The sequence below is a fragment of the Onychostruthus taczanowskii genome, unplaced genomic scaffold, assembly GCF_017590055.1.
Source record: "Onychostruthus taczanowskii isolate IOZ18803 unplaced genomic scaffold, ASM1759005v1 scaffold6, whole genome shotgun sequence".
In the NCBI taxonomy this organism is placed as follows: domain Eukaryota; kingdom Metazoa; phylum Chordata; class Aves; order Passeriformes; family Passeridae; genus Onychostruthus; species Onychostruthus taczanowskii.
The window spans coordinates 10905284-10928872 of NW_024503679.1; the positions used below are offsets into that span (position 1 = coordinate 10905284).

Sequence of the window (23589 nt, forward strand, 5' to 3'; positions counted from 1 at the left end):
GCTCCCCCGGGCGGCCCGGTTTGGATCTGCCCGGCGGTCCAGGCCCCGGGGGCGCTTGCCGGAACCAGGTGGGAACAGGGGGAATTTGGGGGGGAAAACATCTGTATGGGGGGAAACATCTGTCTGGGGGCACGGCTGTATGGGGAAAAACCTCTGTATGGGGGAAGATATCTGTATGCGCGTACATTTGTATGGCGGGCACGCTGTATGGGGAAAGCATCTGTATGGGGAAAACATCTGTATGGGGGCACAGCTGTAAAGGGAGCACGGCTGTATGGGGAGAACATCTGTATGGGGCACAGCTGTATGGGGTAATATCTGTATGGGGGCACAGCTGTATATGAGGGAAGGCTGTGTGGGGCACAGCTGTATGGGGGGCACAGCTATATGGGGGGCACAGCTCTATGGGGGAAGGCTGTATGGGGCACAGCTGTATGGGGCACAGCTGTATGGGGGCACAGCTATATGGGGCCACAGCTATATGGGGGAAGGCTGTATGGGGGCACAGCTGTATGGGGGAAGGCTGTATGGGGGCACAGCTGTATGGGGGGCACAGCTATATGGGGGGCACAGCTCTATGGGGGAAGGCTGTATGGGGCACAGCTGAACAGAGGAGTGCGTGACTGCACAGGACAGTGTGTGCATGGCGGCGCTCAGTGCTGAGCTCACCCTCTCCTTTTCTCCCCCGCAGCCCCAGCTCCCGTGCCGGGGCACATCCCGGAGCAGCGGGCAGGATGAGGCGCGTGCCCTGGATGCGCCCGGTGAGGGGCTGCAGCCCCCAGCCCCGGCGGTGCCCCTCCAGCTCCTCGGCCAGCCGCCCGCTGCCGGAGGAGCCGGGCCAGGAGCCGGCCGCGAGCCAGCGGCGCGTGAACCCCCTCAACATCCAGATGCTCTCCAGGAGCCTCCACGAGCAGATCTTCCGGGGCGCCCAGGTGCGCTACTCGGCGGAGGAGGTCCGGCGGAGCGTGCGGCACCTGCAGCGCCACGAGCTGTGGGGCAAGGAGACCTCGACGCTGCCCGACGTGCGGCTGCGGCTGCCCCGCATGTACGGCGACAACATCGACGAGCACTTCCGCCTGCTGGCCCAGAAGCAGAGCTTGCCCTACCTGGAGGCGGCCGAGGGGCTGCTGCGCTGCCAGCTGCCCCCGCTGCCCCAGCGCTGGGCCTGGGAGCCGGGCTGGACCCGCTACGGCCCCCACGGGCAAGCGGAGCCTGTGGAGTTCCCCGAGGAGCGGGCGCTGGTGCTGGATGTGGAGGTGTGCGTGGCTGATGGACACTGCCCGACGCTGGCCGTGGCGGTGTCCCCGCACGCCTGGTGAGATGTGGTGCTGGCAGCAGCGCTGGGGTGACAGCAGGGCTGGAGGGGATGAGTTTTGAGGGGATGGGGATGGTCCTGAGCGGAGCTTCTTCCTGCGTTCCACCGCTGGCTTGCAGGGAAGACAAAGCAAAGCCCCAGTGAAACCATGATATTTTATGGGAAATCCTTTGCTAGGATTTTTTCCCTCCTGAAGCTGAGGAGCCTCAGGAAAGAAACGTCAACAATAACTGCTGCTGTGGAATGCAACAGGCGCAGCTGTGATTGTGCATGTTGGTTTTTTCTAATTAATGGCCAATCACAGATGCAGCTGCATCGGACTCTGAGAGTCAGGAGTTTTTGTTATTGCATTCCATTCCTGTTCTTTCTAGCCTTCTGATGGATCCTTTTCTCTCTATTCTTTTAGTATAGTTTTAATGTATCATTTTAACATAATATATATCATAATATAATAAACCAGCCCTCTGAAACATGGGGTCAAGATTCGCATCTCCACACACGGGGTATCCACCACACCCCAGAGGGTGGCTCTGGGATGTGGGGTGCGTGTTCCGCTTAGCAAGCACAGCATTCCCCGGGGTTGGCACCTCCCTTGTGCCGGTGGGGCCCTGCTCAGCCCCCCGGGCACTGTGGCTGCTCTGTGACAGCCGCAGGGGCCCGTGTCCCCCGCAGGTACTCATGGTGCAGCAGGCGGCTGCTGGAGCAGCGTTACTCCTGGTCCAGCCACCTCACCCTGGCCGACCTCATTCCCATGGAGAGCCCAGCAGGTGCCAGCTGTGCCAGCAAGCAGGACTGGACGGAGAGAGTGGTGGTGGGACACAACGTAGCTTTCGACCGGGCCTTCATCAAGGAGCAATATCTTATCCAGGTAATCCACTGAGCCTTTGCTCTGTTCTGGCAGCTGCAATTTCTTACCCAGATAACCATTTGCGTTGGCTCTTGAGGGTTATTTTGGCAGATGCTGTTCTGCACAGGTACCCCAGGTTTGTGCTCACTTTGTCCTGCAGAACAGGTTGAGGCTGGATCCCTTTAGAAGAAGATATTCTTGCAATCTGTAGGGCTGCTGGAGGCTGCAGGGTTCCAGCTGGGGATGTGGCAGGAGCCTTTGAGCAGCTGACAGCCTGCACTGGGGATGCTTTTGGCTCTCAGAAGAGGAGTTTGGGAGGCAAAGTTTCCCTTAGCAAAAGCAGTTTAAGCAGAGGACTCGCAGCTCATCCAGCACATCCCTAACCCTCTCTTTTCTCCCCCTGTGATGTGTCCCAGGGCTCCAAGATGCGTTTCCTGGACACCATGAGCATGCACATGGCCATCTCGGGGCTGACGGGCTTCCAGCGCAGCCTCTGGATGGCTGCCAAGCACGGCAAGAGGAAGGGGCTGCAGCAGGTCAAGGAGCACATGAAGAAAACACGCAGCAAGGCAGAGGGGCCAGCGGTGAGTGCGGGAGCTGGGCTGCTGGCAGTGCTGTGGGTGGCAGGGACAGTGCTGTGACAGGGCTGTTGGATGCTGGCACGGTGGGAGCTCTTGGAGCAGCTCCACTGAGTGAAGCTCTCCCAGCACCTTTCGGATAAGGTGGGCTTGGTTGAAGCTGGAGCAGCAGCATCCTTTACTCCTCCTGGTCTTGGCTGCAGCTGGCTGTCCTGCCACGCTGTGTGACCCCCCTGTTGTCACAGGTCACCTCGTGGGACTGGGTGCACGTCAGCAGCATCAACAACCTGGCGGACGTGCACGCGCTCTACGTCGGCGGGGAGCCGCTGGAGAAGGACACACGGGAGATCTTTGTCAAGGGCACCATGGCTGACATCAGGAGTAACTTCCAGGTGCAGGAGGCAGGAGCTGGAGAGGGGAGCAGGGTGGTAGTAGCTGCTGGGGTAGTTTCCACTTTGCTGCCCTTTCTTGCGGCACTGGGTGTGCGTGGGGCTGTGACCTGCTCTGTGCTCCTGCAGCTCCCATGCCTTGCCCTGTGCTGGCAGAGGGGTGGCTGCTTTGCCTGCTCTCACCTGCTGCTGTCCCCAGGACCTGGTGTCATACTGTGCCCGTGATGTCCAGGCCACCCATGAGGTGTTTCAAGAGCAGCTGCCACTGTTTATGGAGAGGTGAGAGCTGCCGGGTTCTGGCTGGTGTTGTCCAGGGGGTGTGGGCTTGGTGGGCAGTGGGGAGGGTCATGGTGCCTCTGGCCATGAGATGTAGCTCCTCTTGTCCTTAGGGTGTCCTGAACCTCTTTTCAGGAGGGACTTCAGACCCCTCCCATGTAGGTGAGCAGGAATAAACAGCAGCACAGTGGGTGAGGGAGCAGGTGTAGCCATGATATTTTATGAAAAATACTTTGCTAGGATTTTTCCTTCTGAGAAGCTGAGGAGCTTCAGGTAAGAAATGTAAACATTAACTGTCTGCTGCTGTGGAATGCAGCAGGTGCAGCTTTGGTTGGTGGATGTTGGTTGTTTCTAATTAATGGCCAATCACAGTCAGCTGGCTCGGACTCTCTGGGAATCAGGAGTCTTTGTTATTGCATTCCATTCCTGTTCTTTCTAGCCTTGTGATGAATCCTTTCCTCTCTATTCTTTTAGTATAGTTCTAGTGTATAATTTTAATATAATATATATCATAATGTATCAAATCAGCCTTCTGAAACACGGAGTCAAGATTTGTGTCTCCACACATGGGGTACCCACCATGAGCAGGCTTCCTGAGGCAGTCTGGAGTGATACAGTTTTGGGGCTGTTGCACAGGGCAGGCAGAAGATCCAGGAATCCTTATGGGTTAGGGGAAGAGCATTGAAGGCTGTGTGAGGCTGGGAAGCTCTAGATGAAGACACATTCAGGTCTGTTGCTTCCAACAGAAGTAGTCTGGTGCTTCCAGGGCCTGTCCCTTCTGGCAGATATCTAATTCCTTGCTGCTTTGGGTCCAGGTGCCCCCACCCTGTCACGTTTGCAGGGATGCTGGAGATGGGAGTGTCCTACCTGCCAGTCAATGGGAATTGGAACAGGTACCTGGACGATGCTCAGGGTATTTACGAGGAGCTGCAGAAGGAGATGAAGAAGTCCCTGATGAACCTGGCCAACGATGCCTGCCAGCTGCTGCACGAGCACAGGTACCAGAGCTGGGGCTGCAGGAGGGAGCTCAGGCACCAGCTGGCATGGGGGGCTGTGTGTGTGGGTGTGAGGGACAGGAGCAAAGCTGTGGTGTGACAGCGGTGTGTCATCAGGTACAAGGATGACCCTTGGCTCTGGGATCTGGAATGGGACATACAGGAGTTTAAGCAAAAGAAGAATCCAGGGAAGAAGAAGAAGAAGAAAGGTCAGGATGGGAAAAGCCAGCTCTCCCCAGCAGCAGTGAATGCAGAAGATTCAGCCCAGGAGTGGCAGGAGGGTGAGCACAGGTGATCCCTGGGGGTGAGGGATGCTCCAGGGCTGCCTTCCCAGGGGTGGACAAGGTTTGTTGGTGCTGCAGGGTGAATCATTGCTGGCCTATGTCCCATGCTGCTGCATGTGGTGGGGGGCTGCTTTGATGTCCCTGTCCCCAGAAGGTGGCACAGAGGGCCCTTTGCAAGCCAGTTCTCCTTGCCCCACCAGACCCTGGTCCCCCCAGTGAGGAAGAGGAGCTGAAAGTCTCTGCGAGCCAGCTCTGTCTGCAGCGCCTGAAGGAGACGGTCGCGCTGCAACCCAAGAGACTCCAGCACCTGCCGGGCCACCCGGGGTGAGTTGGGGACCCTGTGTGTGCCCAGGGCTTTCCCTGCACTTTCTGACCCGCCCTGCTGCTCCCCAGCTGGTACCGCAAGCTGTGCCCGCGGCTGGAGGAGGAGGGCTGGGTGCCTGGCCCCAGCCTCATCAGCCTGCAGATGAGGGTGACCCCCAAGCTGATGCGCCTGGCCTGGGATGGATTCCCCCTCCACTACTCAGAAAAACATGGCTGGGGATACCTGGTGCCAGGACGGCAGGACAATTTGCCAGCAGCCCCTGTAGAGACTGATGGCCCCTCCTGCCCACACAGGTGAGGGGGTGTAATGGGGTGCTGGGCTGGGAGCTGCCCCACGGGGGTGTTTGGGAGCTCCCTGGGTCCCTGGCACTCTGACCAGGTGCTGCCCCAGAGCCTTGGGCTCCACTGTGGGTGCCTCAGCTCTGTCCTCTCCTCTGCCAGGGTGATTGAGAACCTGTACAGGCAGCACTGCCTGGAGAAGGGCAAGGAGCAGCCCCCCGGGCTGGAGGCAGCTGTAGAGGATGAGCTGCTGGTGATGGACAGCAGCACGATATGGCAGAAGGTGAGGAAGGGATGGAGGGTTCCCTGGTGGGAGGGAGGTGTGGGGATGTGCTTGCTCCTGTGTGCATGCAGTAACCAGCCCTGTGTGCAGCTCCAGGGGCTGCAAGTGAGAAATTCCCTTTAATAAGGGTTACTGGAGGATTGGTGTTTGATCTGGCTCCCCCATGGTCTCTCTCTGCTGCAGATGGAAGAGCTGAGCCGGCTTGAGGTGGATCCAGAGGAGAAAATGAACAAAGCAGACCAGAACCTGGTACCGGTGAGGGGGATTTCCTGTGGAATGGGGTGGTGGATTAGTCACTCTTCCCTTGATTTCCCCCTCCTGCCATGCTTTAAAATGTTCCTGGCATTGCCTCACTTTGCTGGTTGCAGGAGGAGATGGAAGAGCTGAGGCGGGCAGAGAAGAAGAGCAAGCCCTCGTTCCACCATGGCAATGGTCCCTACAATGATGTCAACATCCCTGGGTGCTGGTTCTTCAAGCTGCCTCACAAGGCAAGCTGGGGCTCCTGGGGCTCTTCCTGTCCCCACAGTGCTGCTGGGACCCACGTGATCTCATCCTGTGGGATTGGGTGTGGGAAATTCATCTCTCTAGCTGGGACAGGGGATGCACAGAGCTTTGCTGATGTGGAGTGGTGGCTTGCTGAGCCCTGACACCTCTTTTGCTGCCAAAGGATGGGAATGATAACAACGTGGGGAGCCCTTTTGCCAAGGATTTCCTGCCCCAGATGGAGGATGGCACTCTGCGGGCTGCTGTGGGCCGCACCCACGGGACAAGAGCCCTCGAGATTAACAAAATGATCTCATTTTGGAGGAATGCTCACAAGAGGATCAGGTGAGCAGCTGCTTTCATGGTGACACCTCTGTGGGTGGAGGCTGTGTTGAGACAGGGGTGTTCGTGTGGATGCAGCATCTCACCTGCTGTGTGTCCCCTCAGTTCCCAGATGGTGGTGTGGCTGAAGAAAGGGGAGCTGCCTCGTGTGGTGACCAGGTACAGCGCCCAAATCCAGACTGGTGTTCCCTTTACCCCGTGCCAGGAGGGCTCTTGCAGGGTGATGCTCATCCTTGCCTCTGTCCAGGCATCCTGACTATAACGAGGAGGACAATTACGGGGCCATCCTGCCGCAGGTGGTGACCGCAGGCACTGTCACCCGCCGGGCGGTGGAGCCCACCTGGCTGACAGCCAGCAACGCCCGGGTATGGCCACTCTTGAATCCTTGCAGGGGTGCTTTGGACTGATGGGAGGTGCTTGGGTTGGAATAGGGGTTGGATATGGATGCTGGGATTTGGAGTAGCAGTGCCAGAGCTGGGGTCCTCTTGCTGATGTGCTTTCATGTGGGAGAAAGGAAGGAGTCGCCAGGGGCTCTGGAGCTTCAGGATGTGGCGAAAGGGGAAGAAAACACCAACGTACCAATTTCTGTCTTTTCTCAAGCTCCCTTTCTTCTCTGCTGGAGTAACCAAGTGGGTGATGTTCCACATGAGTTAAACTTGGTTTTGACATTGAGAACAAAACTTAGGGGCACAGGGAGTGCTGTGCCAGCACTCTGGCTGTGGGAGGAAGGCTGCTCCTATGCCATGGAGCAGGAGAGGGATGTGCAGACCTGGGCATCGTGTCCTGCAGGCCGACCGGGTGGGCAGTGAGCTGAAAGCCATGGTGCAGGTGCCACCTGGCTACTCCCTGGTGGGAGCAGACGTGGATTCCCAGGAGCTGTGGATCGCCGCGGTGCTGGGCGAGGCGCAGTTCGCCGGCATGCACGGTGAGCCGGGGCTGCGCCGCGGGGGAGCAGGGGGTGATCCCTGATCCTCATCCCGATCCCGCTGGGGGTCCAACCTCTGCTCCCCTCCCGCAGGCTGCACGGCCTTCGGCTGGATGACTCTGCAGGGCAAGAAGAGCAACGCCACCGACCTGCACAGCAAGACGGCCGCCACGGTGGGCATCAGCCGGGAGCACGCCAAGGTCTTCAACTACGGGCGCATCTACGGGGCAGGGCAGCCCTTCGCCGAGCGGCTGCTGATGCAGTTCAACCACCGGCTGACGCAGCAGCAGGCGCGCGAGAAGGCCCAGCAGATGTACGCCGTCACCAAGGGCATCCGCAGGTGCGTGCTGCCCGGGCGTGGTGTGCCTGGTGGCGACTGCTGTTCTAGCCAGAGGAGATGGGTTACTCGCTGTCCCGTGCAGGTTTCATCTCTCTGAGGAGGGGGAGTGGCTGGTGACGAAGCTGGACCTGGCTGTGGACAGGGCGGAGGATGGATCAGTGTCGGCCCAGGATGTCCAGCGGCTCCAGAGAGAAGCCATGAAAGGGTGAGATGGTCTGACCCTGCATGACCCTGCATGGCTTCAGGATGTGAGGGGCAGAGGGCTGCAGCCTGATGGGCAGTGGGCAGAGAGGAGAGATGGGGCTGGATAGTCTTGGTCCGCCCTTCCTGCTCCTCCAGGGCCAAGGAGGTTTGATTTGGGGGCTGTCAGCCTCGCCCACTTTCCCAGTGAACAGTTAGCAGGGTCTCATCCTGCTGCCTCAAACCAGGAGGGAGTGTTCAAGGGTCTCAAATGGGGACCTGCAGCCCCCTCCCACTCTTCCAGCAAACCTCCCCTCTGCCCCACAGGTCCCGGAGAGAGAAGAAGTGGAATGTGGTGGAGCAAAGAGTGTGGGCTGGAGGCACCGAGTCCGAGATGTTCAACAAGCTGGAAAGCATTGCCTTATCCCCCTCCCCACAGACCCCAGTGCTGGGCTGTCACATCAGCAGGGCCCTGGAGCCTGCCATGGTCAAGGGGGAGGTAAGGATGCAGCTCTGGGATTTTGGCTTTGCTTATCTATTCTGAAATGGGTACCTGATGTTCAGCCCCTCTGAGATTGCTGGAGGCCTCCTAGGCTCTTGTAGCCATTCAGGAAACCCACTGTGCCTTTATCTCCATGCCACCAAGAAAACCCAGCCTCCCTGAGTTTAACAGATTTCTCCCAGGAGCTGTCCTGTGTGGGTACTGTGCCCTTGCCTGCAGTGCTCCATTCCTGTCCATCTCTTTCCTTTCACCAGTTTGTGACCAGCAGAGTGAACTGGGTGGTGCAGAGCTCGGCTGTTGACTACCTGCACCTCATGCTGGTTGCCATGAAGTGGCTGTTTGAGGAGTTTGACATCAACGGGCGCTTCTGCATCAGCATCCACGACGAGGTGCGGTACCTGGTCCAGCACCAGGATCGCTACCGGGCAGCCCTGGCCCTGCAGATCACCAACCTCCTCACAAGGTGAGCTGTGATGGCTCTGGTGTCTCCTGGGGAGGAGCAGCTGTGACTCCAGAGTGGGACAGGCAAGCCCCAGGGGCTGGGGTTGGTTTTGCCTGCAGCAAGCTGGTGCAGAGCAGTTTTCTTCTGCTCAGGGCAAGTTAGCAGCACTGGAGGCTGCAGTTCCTTCATGCTATAAATGGACCTCAGCTTTGATTTCCAGGGATAATGTGCTGGCAAAAGCTTTTCCTTATCATCAGCTTTTGGCCCTGCAGGGGTGGGAACAGTCACTGGCTCTGCTGGGATGCAAATGCATCGCTTCGTGCTCCCTTCAGGTCTGCAGCTGTCACATGGCAGCTGCCTTTGGGCTTGGTTGAGGAGCTGGGAGTCTGAAACTGTCCCATCCCTCATTCCCTGCTGCCTTCAGGGGACAGCAAGGAGCATGGCTCATCTCTGCTGTGAGCACCAGCGCTGTCCCCCCTCCCACAGCGTGGGGTGTTCCTGCTGCTTCCCTGCCCCACACAGAACTAAGCTCAACCTAGAAAGCTCCTGACCTGCAAGGGCTCCTGTCCATCCAGCTCTGTCCCAGCCAGCTTTGCCAAGTTCCTGCCCCAGCACCGTGGGGTGTTTGGTTACACAGGAGCTGGCCAAGGTGAGCTGTTTCTCCTGTGTGGAGGCAGGAATGACACAAACAGCCTTTCTGCAGCCACAGCGGGGCTGGCACCCTGACGTTCCTGCCTTTGTGCTGGCTCCTGCAAGCACAGGGCTTCCTGCTGGGAAAATCCTGCATCTGCTCTGCCTGCCAGGGAGGATTAGCCAGCAGTGAGGGGCTAGATTCTTCCCTTTTCTCGAGGAGGCTCCATTACCTCCAAGGAGGCACCATTACTGTTCCTTCCATGCTCACTTGAGCAATTCTTCACCCTCCTGCTACCCAGGACTTGGAGAGCCCCTTGTCCCCCACCTGCTGAGTGATGTGGGTGCATCACCCTGTGAGGGTGGCTGGCCAGTGTTTGGTAAACGTGACTGATTGGAACTGGGTGTGACAAGGCCAAGGGTGATGTCCAGCACTGTCCCACCTGCTTTCTTGCTCTCCAGGTGCATGTTTGCCTACAAACTGGGCCTCCAGGATCTGCCACAGTCAGTGGCTTTCTTCAGTGCAGTGGATATTGACCAGTGCTTAAGGAAAGAGGTGACCATGAACTGTGTGACTCCGTCAAATCCCATGGGGATGGAGAAGTACGGCATCCCTCAAGGTGAGCAGTGTCCCCTGGAATCTCCTCTCCACCTGCAAGCTGCCCCTGTAATCTCTGTGTGAGCCTTCCCAGCTTAAGCAGAGCACTTGGCCTAAGTAGTCATTCCCCGAGGGCTCTGTTCAGCTGAGGCTCATGAGCCCCTTGGTTCCTGACACATCATCTGACCTACAGGGCAGGCACAGTGCTGGAGCCTGCCCCTCCCTCCTCAGTCCTCAAACTGCTGCTTTCCAAATATTTGTGAGTGATGAGCCAGGCCTGGCTCTGTCCTCCCACACTTTGTTTGCTTTGTACCCCTTGGAGGAGCCCTCCTGTGCACTTTTAACACAAACCAAATTTAATTTATTCTCTGAAAGGAAGCACCCCAGCAACCTTGCTTTGTCAGTTTTGTCCTGCAGACCCAAACTTTTCCATCTTTCATTCCTTTCCCTCATTCTCTGCTCTCCCTTAGCCAAGCAGAGCTCTGTTCAGAGAACTGCTCTGGTGTTGCTGGGTGCTTCCTCAGCAGTCCCAAGGCCTCAAGTCATCCCCATCTGCACTCCAGTTGCTGCAAGCAAACATTTAGCTCGTGGCTGGGAAAGCAGCTCCTCCTCACTGTGCAGCAGCTCTTCCCCAGAAAAGGGAAGAACTTGCCCTCAGATTTGTTCTCTCAGTCACTGCACACATCAGATGCTCTGCTCTTAAATAACCTTTATTAGGACTCTTACAGGCAAAGGGTGCTTTCAGAAACAGGATTTGTGCTCTGTAGGCAAAAAGGGCACTTTTCACCAACAACAAGGCAAATTAAACAAGTGCATCACAATCAGGGTCAGCAAAAACGTAACAACAAAGCCAGCCTGGGCAGAGGAAGCTGTGGCCTCTCGCTGCTCAGGAGATGCACACAGCAGCTTCAACTCCAAGGCAGAACAGCTCATGGAACCAGCTCCCTACTGCTGCTGGTTTCTGCATTCTCACCACCACCCAAAACAAACAGAAGTTTGAATTAATTTAGGGTGTTCTGTGCTAGATGCTCTGAACTAAAGCAGATCCCAACCATCGCTCTCTTGCATTGCACAGTCTGAGTGTACTGCAGGGAACTGACTGTCCCCTTGTCTTCCAGGGGAAGCACTGGACATATATCAGATAATTGAAATAACCAAAGGTTCGCTGGAGAAGCAATGACGACACCAGAGTGCCAGGACAATTGTCCAGACCACGTGCCAAAGCCTCTCTGTCCTTTCAGAAGCAGATCTTTTGGCAGGGACTGACTGATCCCAGCTGCTCCCTTTCCATTTTGCTGTAAGAAGGGATATTCCTGGGGAAGATTCAAATAGCAGAGGCACTTCTGATGGCAGCAGCCAGCTGTAAAGCCTGAGACAGGGGCCAGAGTCGCTCCCATGGACACAAGGGAAGAAGGCATAAGTGTTGTATTGCAGTATCTGACAAGAGAAGCAATAAACCATCATCTCCATATCTGCAGCCTCCGAGACCAAGGCGAGTCCACCATGGAACAGGCACTGTGAGAGGAGGCAGAGGCAGCCACCCCAGTTTATTTTTTTCTCTGTCTCTTCTTTTTGGGTTCCTGGTTCTCATCTGTCTGCTCCGCTGTGTTGCTCTGGAGAGGGGAGGGAGAGAGCAGCAGTAGAGTGTGATTGTTTTGTGTGAGTAGTCTAAGGAATGTTTACCTAGAGCAAGAAGCCAGCTGTGCAGAACAGGATTTAGCTTTTTTTTTTTTCTCACTGACAAAATGACCTGAATATGGGATTCCTGTCAGCCACTGAGACTTTCCCCATGGGCCACCCCCTCCCCAGTTCATGCTGGAACTCAGACCAGAGGCTACCAGTGGCCCAGGACAGGGACTCTGTCCTGGGTTTTGACCTGTTGAAACACTCAGGAAAATATGGACAGAAGCACCAATAAAAACCTGGACAATCAGCAGAGTAAACTGTTTATTTTTCTTAGCCAGCATGTTGCACTGCCTTCAGCACTACTATGTGGTAGAGGTGGGTCTGAGGAGAATGATGCCTTGCAGAATTTGCCCTGCCAGGTCTTTATCTACAAAAACTTCCATACAAAGCCACTTTGCATCGTGCTGCAAAGGTCTGGCCCTGGCCAACAGTTTCACTTCCCCAAGACCAGAGACACAGAGCTGGTGCATGAAAATAAAGGCTGCTTGAGGCAGAGGGCTGGGGTACAGGGGGTGTTCTGAGAGAAGCTGTTCACTCCTTCCTATCAGCTTAGGATTAAAGTGAGAGCTAACCCCGGGAAGACAAGCTGTTCTAACCTCACACATTCCTGCACAACTCACAAATACAGCTGGCTTCTAAAGAGGAGGAAACCTGTCAGTAAAAGCAGCTAAATGCATTCTGACCTGGTCGTTGTGTGGCTCGTTCTCAGCATCCTCGGAGTTCCGCTCCTGCAGGGCGCTGTCCAGCACGGAGGCGTTGATGCGGAAATCCCGGGAGGTGCTTAACTTCATGTACTGCATCAGGTTCACCTGCAGCAACCAAGGGGAAGCCAGGCAGGGGAGACATTCAGCCATGAGGATCTTAAGTTTTAGTTTCCTATCCTGCCTAGTCCTTTGCACAGCGCTGGGACAGAGTCCATCGCAGTAAAAATGCAGGATTGAAGCACAAAGAGGGTGAAAAAGCCCCCGTGCAGTCCAGGGGCACCTTTACATTCTCCTAAAAGCCAAGTGATTGGCAGCTACTCTCACTCTCATGTAGGACCTCGTTGTGGTACATTTCATGACACAGACTGGGGGAGAGTGAGGAAAGCTGGCACAAGGTGTTCATGGTTCTGCTCCACCAGGAACCACAGATGTGGACTGATGTTGGCACTGATGTGGGCTGGTGTCAACGTGGCAGTGTTGGGCCAGGAGCATGGGCAAGGGCTGAAATGTCCCTACATCTTCCTAATTTGAGCATTAATAGAGACTTTAACAACAGCCCTCCACCATGCCATTGATCCCACTGCTCACCAGGTTCAGGTCACAGAAGATCTCTCTGCTTTACATTACCTTTGACTTCTTGGAGAGATGGATAAGGAACTTCTCATATTGCTCAATTGCAAAAATTAGGTTTGGGATTGGCTTGGTGTCCCGAAGAACCTTGGCCTGGAATGTGAGAGGAGTGAGATGGGTCAGATTTGGAAGGGCACAATGGCACTGTAGCATGACATGAAGACCACAACATTCCCAGTTTAGAAAAGAGTCTTCAGCAGCCTTGCTCTGTACCAGTCCTGCCCCACCCAGCAAGCCTTGCCAGCTTTGTCACTAGCTTTAAATTGACTCCCAGGATGGTTCTGCAGTGAGGCTCTCCTGTGTATTGTTTTGTGCTCTGCCTGCAGCCAACAGCCCTGACATCCCTGTCAGCAGCTCCTCTCTCCAGCTCTCCCAAGGCATCACAAGCATGAGCCATCCGAGGAAGGAGCACCCTGACGTTTCACCACATTGTTGTCCTGCTTATTCACCACCACTGGTGTTCTTTCCCATGGTGACAGAGTGGTGAAGGACATGCAGCATTTCAGCCCATTTCCATACACTCAGGGAAAAGCTAGGAAGATCATACTTGTTGCTTTTTTAAACTCTTAACATCACAGGAATGTCTGGGACAGCTGACGAGACGGAGGAAATGCTGTCTGGGAGCACAAACAAAAGACATCAAGGACCAGGAACCTGCCAGCCTGTTCACTTGCTCCCAACAAACAAATAATCCAGTCATTTTCAACTGCTTTACTTAGTGGAATCCATGCCTTCCTTCATCTTTAAATGTACTGATAAAATTAAGAAACACTTAAAGAGGATGCAACATTGGTTCCAATAAATTAGCCCATATCTCTAATTTCATAGCTTACCCCAAATGGTAAAAACACCAGACAAGGCAGACTATCCAGATTGACTGTTTTTTCATGTCCATGAGATTTTAAGCTGCATTTAGTGAATACGGCTTTTTTGTTGTGTTTTTTTTTTTTTTGTTTGTTTGTTTTTTGATGTATTTTGTTTGGTTTTGCTTTTTTAGACTTTTTTCTGAAATTACAGTATATTAAATTTCATTTTTACTTAAAGGCCCAAATGACAAATTGTCTGGTGATCTGTAAGAAGCCACCAGGTACCACAAACCTTGAGGTATATGATCCTGCAACTACAGCTCATATTCTCATGGAGTAAGTCAGTCTTACCATTACTGTGGAGACTGCTGCAGCTTCATCCTCTTTCTTCTTCTTTTTCTTCTCTTCTACAAAGCTTAAGCTCTCACTGTGGATGTTCTGAAGGAGAATGCCAAAAGATGTGTCATTAGAGGGTAAGCAGGGAAGAAAGGCCAGCCAAGAAAGGCCAGAGAAGTCCTTGCTCTAGCCAGCTAACAGCATTACCAGCTAGATTACAGAAAGGTAGCAATATAAGGGTAGAATTAGGTGTGATCTCAAAAAAAAAAAAACAACCCAAGAAAGAAACTAATTTCGTAATTTATACATTCAGAAATATGCATGTATGAGAAATCTCCAGCAGTGATAGCTCTGCACACCACGACACCTTCCCCAATATGTTGTAAAATTCCTGTGGTCCCCACACAAGTACCCAGTTCCTCTCCAGGCAGATAAATCCCAGCTCCAGCACTGCAGTCTCTGGCACCCACATTACTTCACACTGTGATGACTGCAGTGTTGTTGACCTTTATTTGCCATTGTGGTTAACAGCAGTATTAATCTCATCCAAAAAACCCCACATGAACAGAGGGGAAAAAAACCTAGCTAAAACCCAGCTCCTTCCCTGCTCAAGCAGAAATCAGCATGTTCAGTCCCAATGGTGCTGAAATGTCTTATGCTATATTTGACAAAGTAAAGCTTGAACTGTAAGAAACTCAGGTCATGTCAAGAAGATTAATAATCCCCAAGGGTGCCTGTGTACTGAAGCTGATACACCACTCAGCATCAGATAGACTGGCTGTGATTCTGCCAGTTAATTTAGGCCTTACCTGCACGTAAGTAATGAATGAGTAACACTGTGGGGTCAGATGGGAGCCTGAGAGCTTCACCTGTAAAGGAGCAGACAGAGAGGCTGGTGTTACTCCTAACTCAAGGCAATGAGCCATTTCCCCAGAAATTTGCTCACACTTACCAGCTTTTCCAGCCTTCCTGGGATGGTATTTGAGCTGCTGCGGCAAGCCTGGATATACTGCAAGGAAAACAGGAGTTTCTTCTAGGTGTGCTCTTCCCATCCCGTGTCCAGCTGGAGCTCAAAGCAGCTCACACAACGGCACAGTGGGGAGGGCAGGATTTGCAGATATTATCCCCAGTGGCTTGTTATATCCCAAATGCCATGTCTGCATTCCAGAGCTGTGAGGAGAGCTCTGGGGCAGTCACCACCTTGTTCAAAGGAGGCCCACAGGCTTGTGGAGTTTCATGGCTCAGTTCCCCTAGGTCCTGCTACAGGGAATGGGAATGAGTGGCAAGGGCAGGGCTGGTGAGCACTGTGAGAACACTTTGAGTGCCCTCCAATGTGCACACAGTTGTGTAGAGGAACACACAGCACACACTGGAAACAGCAACTCCAAGCCATGCAAAGCTGGAGAGAAGCTTTCCTTTTATCTCCACTGGTACAACTATCACTGCTCAGAAAACTCACAATATTGAGGGCATGGAAAGCCAGCAGAACAAGGGCTCAACTCCTTCAAGAGATCAACAGCCCAGTCCTGAGCATTGCTGCTGCCAGGGGTCACTGTGAGCTTGCTGCAGCAGATGGGGAGAAGGTTTTTAGCTCAGAGGCAGCCCACTGTCAGCAGAGCACACTCACGTGTTTGATGAGGGAGGTGAGAATTGCGTATGTCTTGCTGAGGCTTCTCAGCAGTGTGTCCACACAGCTCCCAGCTGGGAGTGCAGTCTGCACCAGCTCATGATAGACTGTCACAAGAGTTCCCAGCTGCAGAATTACACCTTTCTCCAAAGCCTGAGTTTGGTTTGATGCCTGAGAGGGGTCTTCTAGAAGAAAGAGATGAATATCTGGTGAATATATGCCTAATGAATCCAGTTGTGTAGGTGGGAGGCACAAAAGACCATCCTTGTGTCTGATGCATAAAGCCCCAGTGGGGTAAGGGGAAAACAACCACTGGAGAGATTTTATGACAACACCCTTATCTTACTTTGTTCATGTGGAACCAGCTCAAGGGAGAGTTTAACCTCACCTCAGATGATGCTATCTCAAAATCCTCAAATATCTTTTTGCTCTGTCTTCACCTGTTTTTGACAAAGCTGTAACAGTAAGAACTGGACCACTTTCATTACCTGATGTGTCTGACCCCAGACTGGTGAGTTTCTTGATAAGCCAATCCACCTCTTCAAGGACCTTATCCACCTGACCCAGAACCAGCAGCTGAGACAGAAACCAATAACAAAACAGGTTTTTGGAGGAGTTTGGCACAACGGGAACCTGCAAGCTGCTCCAAGCACAGTAGCCCTGGACACGGCAGGTGTCACACACATGCTGTTCTGACTCACACAGACAGTGGGGGCTGCAGTCTTGGCATTCACCACGGCAAAATGGCACCGACCCTCCACTTCTATGTCCTGGGCAGAGGAGAGAAAACTAATTCTGGTAAGACTTGAACTGCTGTCACACAGTTTGCACTAGAGATGCACTCAATTCTGACAGCACTATGTGAGGAAGAGCTCAGCTGCTCCTGCATCATACCTGATCTATATCTCCCAGGCAGGCGTGGATGTCTTGTGCAAGCTCCCGCAGGAGACCAACAGGGCTCTTGTAGAGAACATGGACACTGAAGAGCAGAGACAGCAAGCCCTTGCAGCAAGAAATATCCTCTGTGGGGAAGAGAAAGTGACACAGTGCCAGGTGCAGAGCTTGCCTAGCTACTTAGGAACATCAGACATCCAGTGAGCTGAAGTCTCAGATGCAGTATGGATTCAGCAGTAGGTGAAAATCCTATCAAAATACCCCAGCTACAAAAGCAGTGTTTAAAACATCAGGCATCCTTTGAAATAGTGCAAGGGGAGCTATGGCCCACTGGAGCTATTGGGTCATAGGAAAATGGTGACCAAAAGCACTGAGGAAGCGCAATACAAACCCTGGCAAGAGTACTGTCTTTCCAGAGTATAAATCCTGATTTGAGCCTAAATAACAAGGGAGAAAAGTCAAGTATGTGAGTGGCTTCCTTCCCTTCAGAAATGCTAATAGTTTTAGAGATGGAGCTCCCTCTCTAAAATTTGTACTTCTATCACAATGTTGTGGCAATCTGCCACAGAATGGGACCTGAATGTATCTTGACAAAGAGGTAAAACCAGGACAGAGCAAGTAAGGGTCTAATGTCAGACCTGACACATCACATCTAAACATGCTCCTCAAAGCTTACTTACCAAGAGCATTTTCTTTGCAAACTTTGACTGTCCAAGTCAGGAACTGAAGGAACTATTTAAGAGGAGAAAACGTACCATGACTTTGAAACAGAATTCAAACCACAAAACTACTACTAGTAATAGAAATCCAAGACAATGAATCATAGCAGAGGAAGATGAGTAGAGAACCCAGCTGTGCTCTGTCAAGTTCCACAAGGGACACTTAGCCTACTAACAAGTCAAAAACTGAGACCCAGGACCCAGGGTAATGGCTATACATCCCCTTGGACAGAGTAACAGCTCCATTTAATTTAAGGTAAATGATGACTCCAGACTTCTGGCACAGTTAGTGCAGTTCCTAGCTTGTAAAATTGGGGCACTTTAGAAAATGACTCCTTGCATGGAAGGAATTAGGCACTCAGCCAGTTTGGACTGGACACAAGTCTGCTGGCCTTTTTTGCCTCTACTCCCAGCTGGAGGCCACACCACAGCTAGGCTATGTTAGGAGTCCTTGCTCAGGCAAACAAATCATTCAGGTGCCCAAAGGCAGGAGTGGGACAGCAAGACAACTTCTTCTCAAGTGTCCTTGCAGATGTGTGACAGGAGAGCCCTTCACAGTGTAACAGAACTGTCCCTTCAACCTGGTGTGGTCTGTGGGAGGAGGCAGGACATACATGCCAGAGCCCACAGATGCCAACCCCATCTGATAATCTCCTTCCCAGAGCCATGGCTATGACACCCAGCCACCAGGTGAAGTACTTGCTGTGAGCCTGGGTCCAGGAGTTTGGACAATGTGGAGAGAACAGTGATGAGTGACTGCATTTCCTTGGCATTGAAGTCATCTTCAGCACTGCTGAGCTGGTTCACCAGGGACCTCTGGTGAGGGGAAGGAAAACACTCCCTGAGTGTGAATATGTGTTGCATAAGCAAATAACCAGAAGCTACAAGCAGATAAAGGGATCAGCAGCAAGGAGAATGACAAAGAGTACAAAAACAGGACTCTTCTCAAGAACAAGTGCTGATTTTTGATAGGAGTGCTTACATACAGCCTGCATATGGTCAGTGTGACTTTTAGAGTACTCAGGTAAGTTTATGCTGCACTGAAGAACCCGGAGTTCTGTAAACACACATGTACATCCACCCACCCTAAAGAAGCTTTCCTCAGGGATCAGAAACTTTTCTGAACTGCTAGTGAATCAGTGCCACAGTTGCTATCACATACTCAACCCTGTGGTCAAGCAACAGAGAGCTAGCAGTGTTTGCTGCCAGAATCCCAAATGCTTTGGAACACTTGCAGCACACAGTGGTACTCACCTGAAACTGTCGGATCTGGAAGGCAGCTTTCTCTGTGACATTAATATCCGTTTCTTCTGCGTCACCATCAGTAATATCTGGCAGAGACAGAAAGGTGCAGAAAAAAAGCTAAATGCCAAGAGCAGAATACAGGATTTATTTCCAAAAGAGGGAAAGACTGCTCACAGCTAGAGGAGGAATACAGACTGCAGAACCACGGTGAGCTGAAAAACATGCTAAAGGCAAACTTCAAATAGATGAATGCTGTGTCAGACCCCAGCTATCCTTGGCTGACAGACTGAGAGCTCTATAAAGGCAGGTAAAATATATCTCTAGAACCTGTCTCTGGTGTGAAAATCTATGCTACTAAGCCCACCTTGTTGCTGAGAAACAAGAACCAGACCCATCTCTCCCTAGTCATGGATAAAGGGTGCTGGGTCCCTACCTGCCCACACATGGGCTGGAACCTGGAGGGTAGAAACCAGGGCAGAATGGTACCATGTGCCTACCCAGGGCTTGCAGAAACTGGGGGATCTTGGCAGGGTACAGCTGCTGCACCGTGTTGAAGATCCGCAGCAAACCTTCCAAGCACAGAAGTGAAATGCTTTTGCCTTTCTTCTTGCCTGATTCTTCAACAACGGTGGGAATCGAAGTGTACCTCCAAAGCAGAACCCTGTGGGATGGGAGATGAGATTTACTCCAGTAAAGCAGGCTGCACAGGGCAAGAACTAGATCTACTCTTAGGATCCCATTTTTAATATAACTAAACTGGAAGGTCTTTTACCTATAGAAAATGGTGGGGAACAGATCTTTTTTAAGATTTTATTTCAATGTCAGCAAAACAGCTACTGCATTCTTCCTGCACAGCTAAATAATTTAATTCTTTCCAGGTGCCAAGGGACCTTCCAATCCCATTTCAAGTCCATCTTTTTACACTCATTTCTTCCACCCTGCTTTCCCTCTTTCTCAGACTACCCTGACCACTGGTGTCAAATCTACCAGTGACAAAAAGAGCTTTACTTGTGGCAGTTTGATTCTGTGAAATGTCAGAATTCACTACAGGGCTCTCTATAAATAAAATTAGAAAGGTAAAGGCAGGCAAAGCAAAGTAAAAAGCTGTGAGGAAAGCAAAATTGTTTGGCCCAAAGAAGACTTTTCTGTTTGTAGGCAAACATCTTTTTCCTGCTTCCCTAACCCCACTTCTTCCCCTTTTTGTTCCCTCTCCTTTCTTCTCATTAGTTCTGTTGCCTGCACAGACGATCTTATTCTATTTCAATGTCCAATCACGCAAAACATGTAGCTCACATGTAGTCCTAATGACTACAACAAAAATAGCCTCTATTATTTGGGGTGAGACACAAAACCGGCATTATGCATGGCAGGGGTAATTTGCATTTTGTGCTCTCTGCTGACTGGGCTCTGAAAAGACCCCATGCAGATATGACCTAGATTCCAAAAGACATTTACATGGTTCACATTCTTGGATTTCCAAAGGATTAGATGCATGAATGTCTTCAAGCATCTTGCAGAAGTCCTAAACAAATGATTTCTAAAGCTTGTGTCCCTCATACATCTGTTCTGTTCTGTAGCCCCAAGAGAATTTTAACGTTGCTGCATTCCAGAGGCCTCAAGAATCCAGCCTATAATCATCTTACCTTCTCAGTGACAATGAGTGATGAACAAGAAGTCAGAAAATGTTTGATGGTATTTGGTTCTCCCAGGCCAAGTTATTAAAGCTGTATCACTCACTATGGCACAGAAACTGTAGTGCCTCCACTTGATTTCTCAGGAGCACTGAAAGGCACTGCCCTCAACCCAGCAACAACAGTTTGGAACAGTTATGGACTGCATTCTTCTTTCAAAACCCTACCCGAGAATCAAAAAATCCCCCAAATGCACTGCTGATGTCTCCACGTGCCACACTGACTCACTGCGTGATTTTGCAGAGGTTCTGGAACATCTTCTCCGCGTTTTGTCCGTCTGGTCCGTCCGTCTGTCCCGTCTCCTCCAGCTGCTGCACCTTCTGCAGAGCGACGCTGACAGCGTAGCGCAGGAACTCCGTGCTGGAGCGCAGCACAGCCAGGCTCTCCTCGTGGCTTTGGGCATTGTCCCTGCAGGACCAGAACTGTCAGAGAACTGGGGATGCACACTGGAAGCTCAGGGATGGCCTATGAGATCCAAAATTTAATATGCATTTGCAAATAAAATCTCTGGTTGAACTGAGGGTGGAAAAGACCTGTTGTTTTGGTAGCTTGTAATGAACACTCAGAGAATTAGAGCTGCACTAGCCTTTCCAAGCACACTAACACATGGTTTGAATTGATGTCTGGCTCAGCTCCACAGAGGATTGGACACCTTCTCACCTGAACAGAGCTGTGAGCAGAGTAGATACAAAACCCATGGACAGGAAGCTCCGTGCAGTTTTGTTGCTCAAGGCAGATTTGTTCTTTCCAGCTTTCTCCTTCAGGATTTCAGAGAGTTTGTTGTAACATGTAAACAGGCCTAGGACATCCTCAAACTTGTTCTTACTGCAATAAAATAGTAGAAAACATTAACAGAGAAAATACATTCTTGGAGTTTCCCATTTGAAGCTTCAGCTGCCAAATTACACAATGATGCTGCCTAAATGATGAAACCTGTTACATCTCCCTGCCTCCCTAACAGTGTATACCTCACCCAATCCTCCTCAACCTGCTCTTCTAAAAAATGTCAGATCACATCTCCCACAGCACATGACATTCCAAAGGAAAACACTCCCCAAGGCTCTGTGAGTGGCTGTGCCACGCTCAGATCACTGATTCTGTGTTGGCACTACCATCCAGTGCCTGCAATGAGGCTGTACTCCAAAGAGCAGGGCAAATAATAGTACAGCTAGTGCTAGAGGGTAAGATTTAATGTTTTACCTGAAATTCCCAGTGTTGAAATTGTATTCAATCAGAACCTCACAAATTCCCATCACCTGAATGGCATAGATGTTGTTTTTCACACCGACACCAGAAGACAGTGAAAAATCTGCTGATTTATCCTGAGAGGTAAAGGAAACAAGTGAAAAATCTTTTCAAAAACTGACAAGAACTCGGCGTCTTCTCCCACTGAGTCAAACCAAAAATCTGATTTACCAGTTCAAAGTCTTCCAACTCGCTCTTGATCATTCGTCGTGTGACAGATTCTAACATATCTTCAAAGTTTTGCACAAATCCCACACCCTCCTCCTCCTCCTCCTCGTCATCTTCAGCTCCTTGGCACAGACGCACAGTGCTCTTGTACCAGGCAAGACAGTGCTGGATGCAGCAGAGCAGGTGGGCCTGGAGGAAGCAGCCACACAGTCACACTCAGCCTCTGAGCTGGAGGTCACTGGCAGCAGTGGACATGGGGCAGACTGTTCTGGCTGCCTTTGTGACTGCCTTCAGTCTTGAGGATATGCCTCGTTCCCAAATTGAGGGGATCAGTAATCTCACACAAAGCTACTCAGTTCCAGCTTCAGACAGTGCTCTGAGCCTGAGCTTTTCTTGATGACTTAACTCCCACTGCTCCCTCCACCCAGCCACCTCAGGTACTGAAGGAGATGGAAAGGGAATTTCCAAAGGGACTCTCACTCTAGCTGAAGTGTCTGCACCCTTCCTGGGTGTGCTGCTGCACACAAGCTTCCTTAGGGGAAAACAAAATGATTAATTTAAATTTGTTCCCTTGGAATTCCAACAAATCACTGAGGTCTCATCTCCAGCAATTTCAAAGGAGCAAAACCAAAGGACAAATTCTTCCCCGTGCTACACACACACACACACACCACAACTATTTTATGTGGAATTAAGTTAAAGGAGGGAAAAAAACCCCGTAGGGTGAACTCAATGGAGGATAATAGAAGAACACTATTCCTAGAGCATTTTTCACACAGGTCCCCACAACCACTATGCTTGGGGAGCTCAAATAAATAGCCTGAGGCAGGGGTGAGATGCCCAGCTCTGTTGCTATTAAAAGAATTGCTCCAGGCTAGAAGAGGCTGAAGAAGCACATGGTATTCAGCTCATGTAGGACAACTAAAATGCTAGTAACAGATGAGCTTGCAGCTGTGGCCAACCAATATAGCTCTTACCAGTGGTTCTTGCAGAAAGATTTGATCTCCCTGAGCCATAATACATCCCTCTAGTTTGAGTGGAGGCAGGAGGTCTGGCTGGGGCAGGTAATATTGCTTTATCTGTCACAGAAAACAAGAAATAAAAATAACCAGTTACTTGGTAACTGAGCCTCTTAGGATGTTTGAAAACAGAGTACAATCATCTTTGTACCCCATTCTAGAGAGCAAAACCTGGCACTGTGATAAGGGGACTGTAGAAGTACAAGAGGCACGTCATCTGCTCTACTGGTGATTAAAATCCCTTCTTGAGTTGCTCCTGTACCTCAGCCAGGACACGTCAGTGCCCTAAAACAAGATTAGCTGACCACTTGCTGTTGTGTTGCCTCAACAAGTAACATCACTTGCACCCCACCTGCAGTGTTACCCCTCCTTTAAACAGTGAGGATCAATAGCTGCTGCTGCTATAGAAAGTTATACATACATAATGATGCTATAAAATTTTACACCAACTTACTATGAAGTGCCCTCTGTTACTCAAAAGCTGTCTTGGCTCTGTTCATGTTCCTTTCTCAGACCCTATACTGTCATGGGAAAGCTGGAATTAGTCAGCATGAACTCTTTGGATGATTAAAGGGAAGAAAATTACTTGTCTCAAAGAAAGCACAGCCTGTCCAATGGATTGAGGAAATGTGATTGTCTTGTTGCCATGAGCAACACTGCTGGGGGATGAGTTAATCCTCCCAGATCCCACATGGACTTGGGTATTCTCCCGATGGGAAGACAGCAACAATAATTACTGTGTCAGCACAAATCCTTGGGGAACTATGGGAGGGTAACTGCTGTGCACTGCTAAGGAACAGGGAGAGG

The 23589-nt window shown here is 51.5% G+C and overlaps 2 protein-coding genes across 3 annotated transcripts in view; one reads left to right on the plus strand and one right to left on the minus strand.

Moving 5' to 3' along the window:
• POLG (DNA polymerase gamma, catalytic subunit) lies at positions 1 to 12178 on the plus strand. 2 transcript variants are annotated; one of them, XM_041418649.1, is made up of 23 exons: positions 1 to 68; positions 692 to 1315; positions 1988 to 2183; positions 2579 to 2746; positions 2986 to 3132; positions 3329 to 3408; positions 4221 to 4403; positions 4518 to 4681; positions 4885 to 5008; positions 5078 to 5302; positions 5450 to 5570; positions 5754 to 5825; positions 5939 to 6058; positions 6238 to 6398; positions 6501 to 6554; positions 6643 to 6760; positions 7185 to 7320; positions 7414 to 7660; positions 7743 to 7865; positions 8168 to 8339; positions 8597 to 8805; positions 9877 to 10034; positions 11131 to 12178. In XM_041418649.1, exons 2-23 carry the CDS (start codon positions 735 to 737, stop codon positions 11190 to 11192), a joined length of 3621 nt encoding a protein of 1206 aa, XP_041274583.1. In that variant the 5' UTR covers positions 1 to 68; positions 692 to 734; the 3' UTR covers positions 11193 to 12178. The 2 variants fall into 2 exon arrangements, with proteins under 2 accessions (XP_041274583.1, XP_041274584.1); XM_041418650.1 differs by having other exon boundaries at positions 5754 to 5819.
• The window catches only part of FANCI (FA complementation group I), a 23458-nt gene continuing 11363 nt past the window's right edge, over positions 11495 to 23589 (minus strand). Inside the window, exons 19-37 of the mRNA XM_041418648.1 lie at positions 22741 to 22842; positions 21767 to 21952; positions 21551 to 21672; positions 21011 to 21175; positions 20579 to 20758; positions 19157 to 19320; positions 18669 to 18745; positions 18114 to 18230; positions 17376 to 17427; positions 16696 to 16823; positions 16503 to 16571; positions 16290 to 16377; positions 15802 to 15986; positions 15127 to 15183; positions 14984 to 15043; positions 14190 to 14276; positions 13030 to 13125; positions 12382 to 12507; positions 11495 to 11625 (exon numbers count right to left, since the gene is read on the minus strand). Coding sequence (XP_041274582.1) covers positions 11560 to 11625; positions 12382 to 12507; positions 13030 to 13125; positions 14190 to 14276; positions 14984 to 15043; positions 15127 to 15183; positions 15802 to 15986; positions 16290 to 16377; positions 16503 to 16571; positions 16696 to 16823; positions 17376 to 17427; positions 18114 to 18230; positions 18669 to 18745; positions 19157 to 19320; positions 20579 to 20758; positions 21011 to 21175; positions 21551 to 21672; positions 21767 to 21952; positions 22741 to 22842 — 2127 coding nt within the window. The 3' untranslated portion in view covers positions 11495 to 11559. The remainder of the gene's footprint in view (positions 11626 to 12381; positions 12508 to 13029; positions 13126 to 14189; positions 14277 to 14983; positions 15044 to 15126; positions 15184 to 15801; positions 15987 to 16289; positions 16378 to 16502; positions 16572 to 16695; positions 16824 to 17375; positions 17428 to 18113; positions 18231 to 18668; positions 18746 to 19156; positions 19321 to 20578; positions 20759 to 21010; positions 21176 to 21550; positions 21673 to 21766; positions 21953 to 22740; positions 22843 to 23589) is intronic.

Excerpts from the sequence above, each read along its gene's own strand:
- POLG (XM_041418649.1), top strand. The coding sequence starts at position 735 with ATGAGGCGCGTGCCCTGGATGCGCCCGGTGAGGGGCTGCAGCCCCCAG. Across the intron at positions 2,747-2,985 it reads GCAAGGCAGAGGGGCCAGCG|GTCACCTCGTGGGACTGGGT; the intron begins GTGAGTGCGGGA and ends CTGTTGTCACAG. Across the intron at positions 5,009-5,077 it reads CACCTGCCGGGCCACCCGGG|CTGGTACCGCAAGCTGTGCC; the intron begins GTGAGTTGGGGA and ends GCTGCTCCCCAG.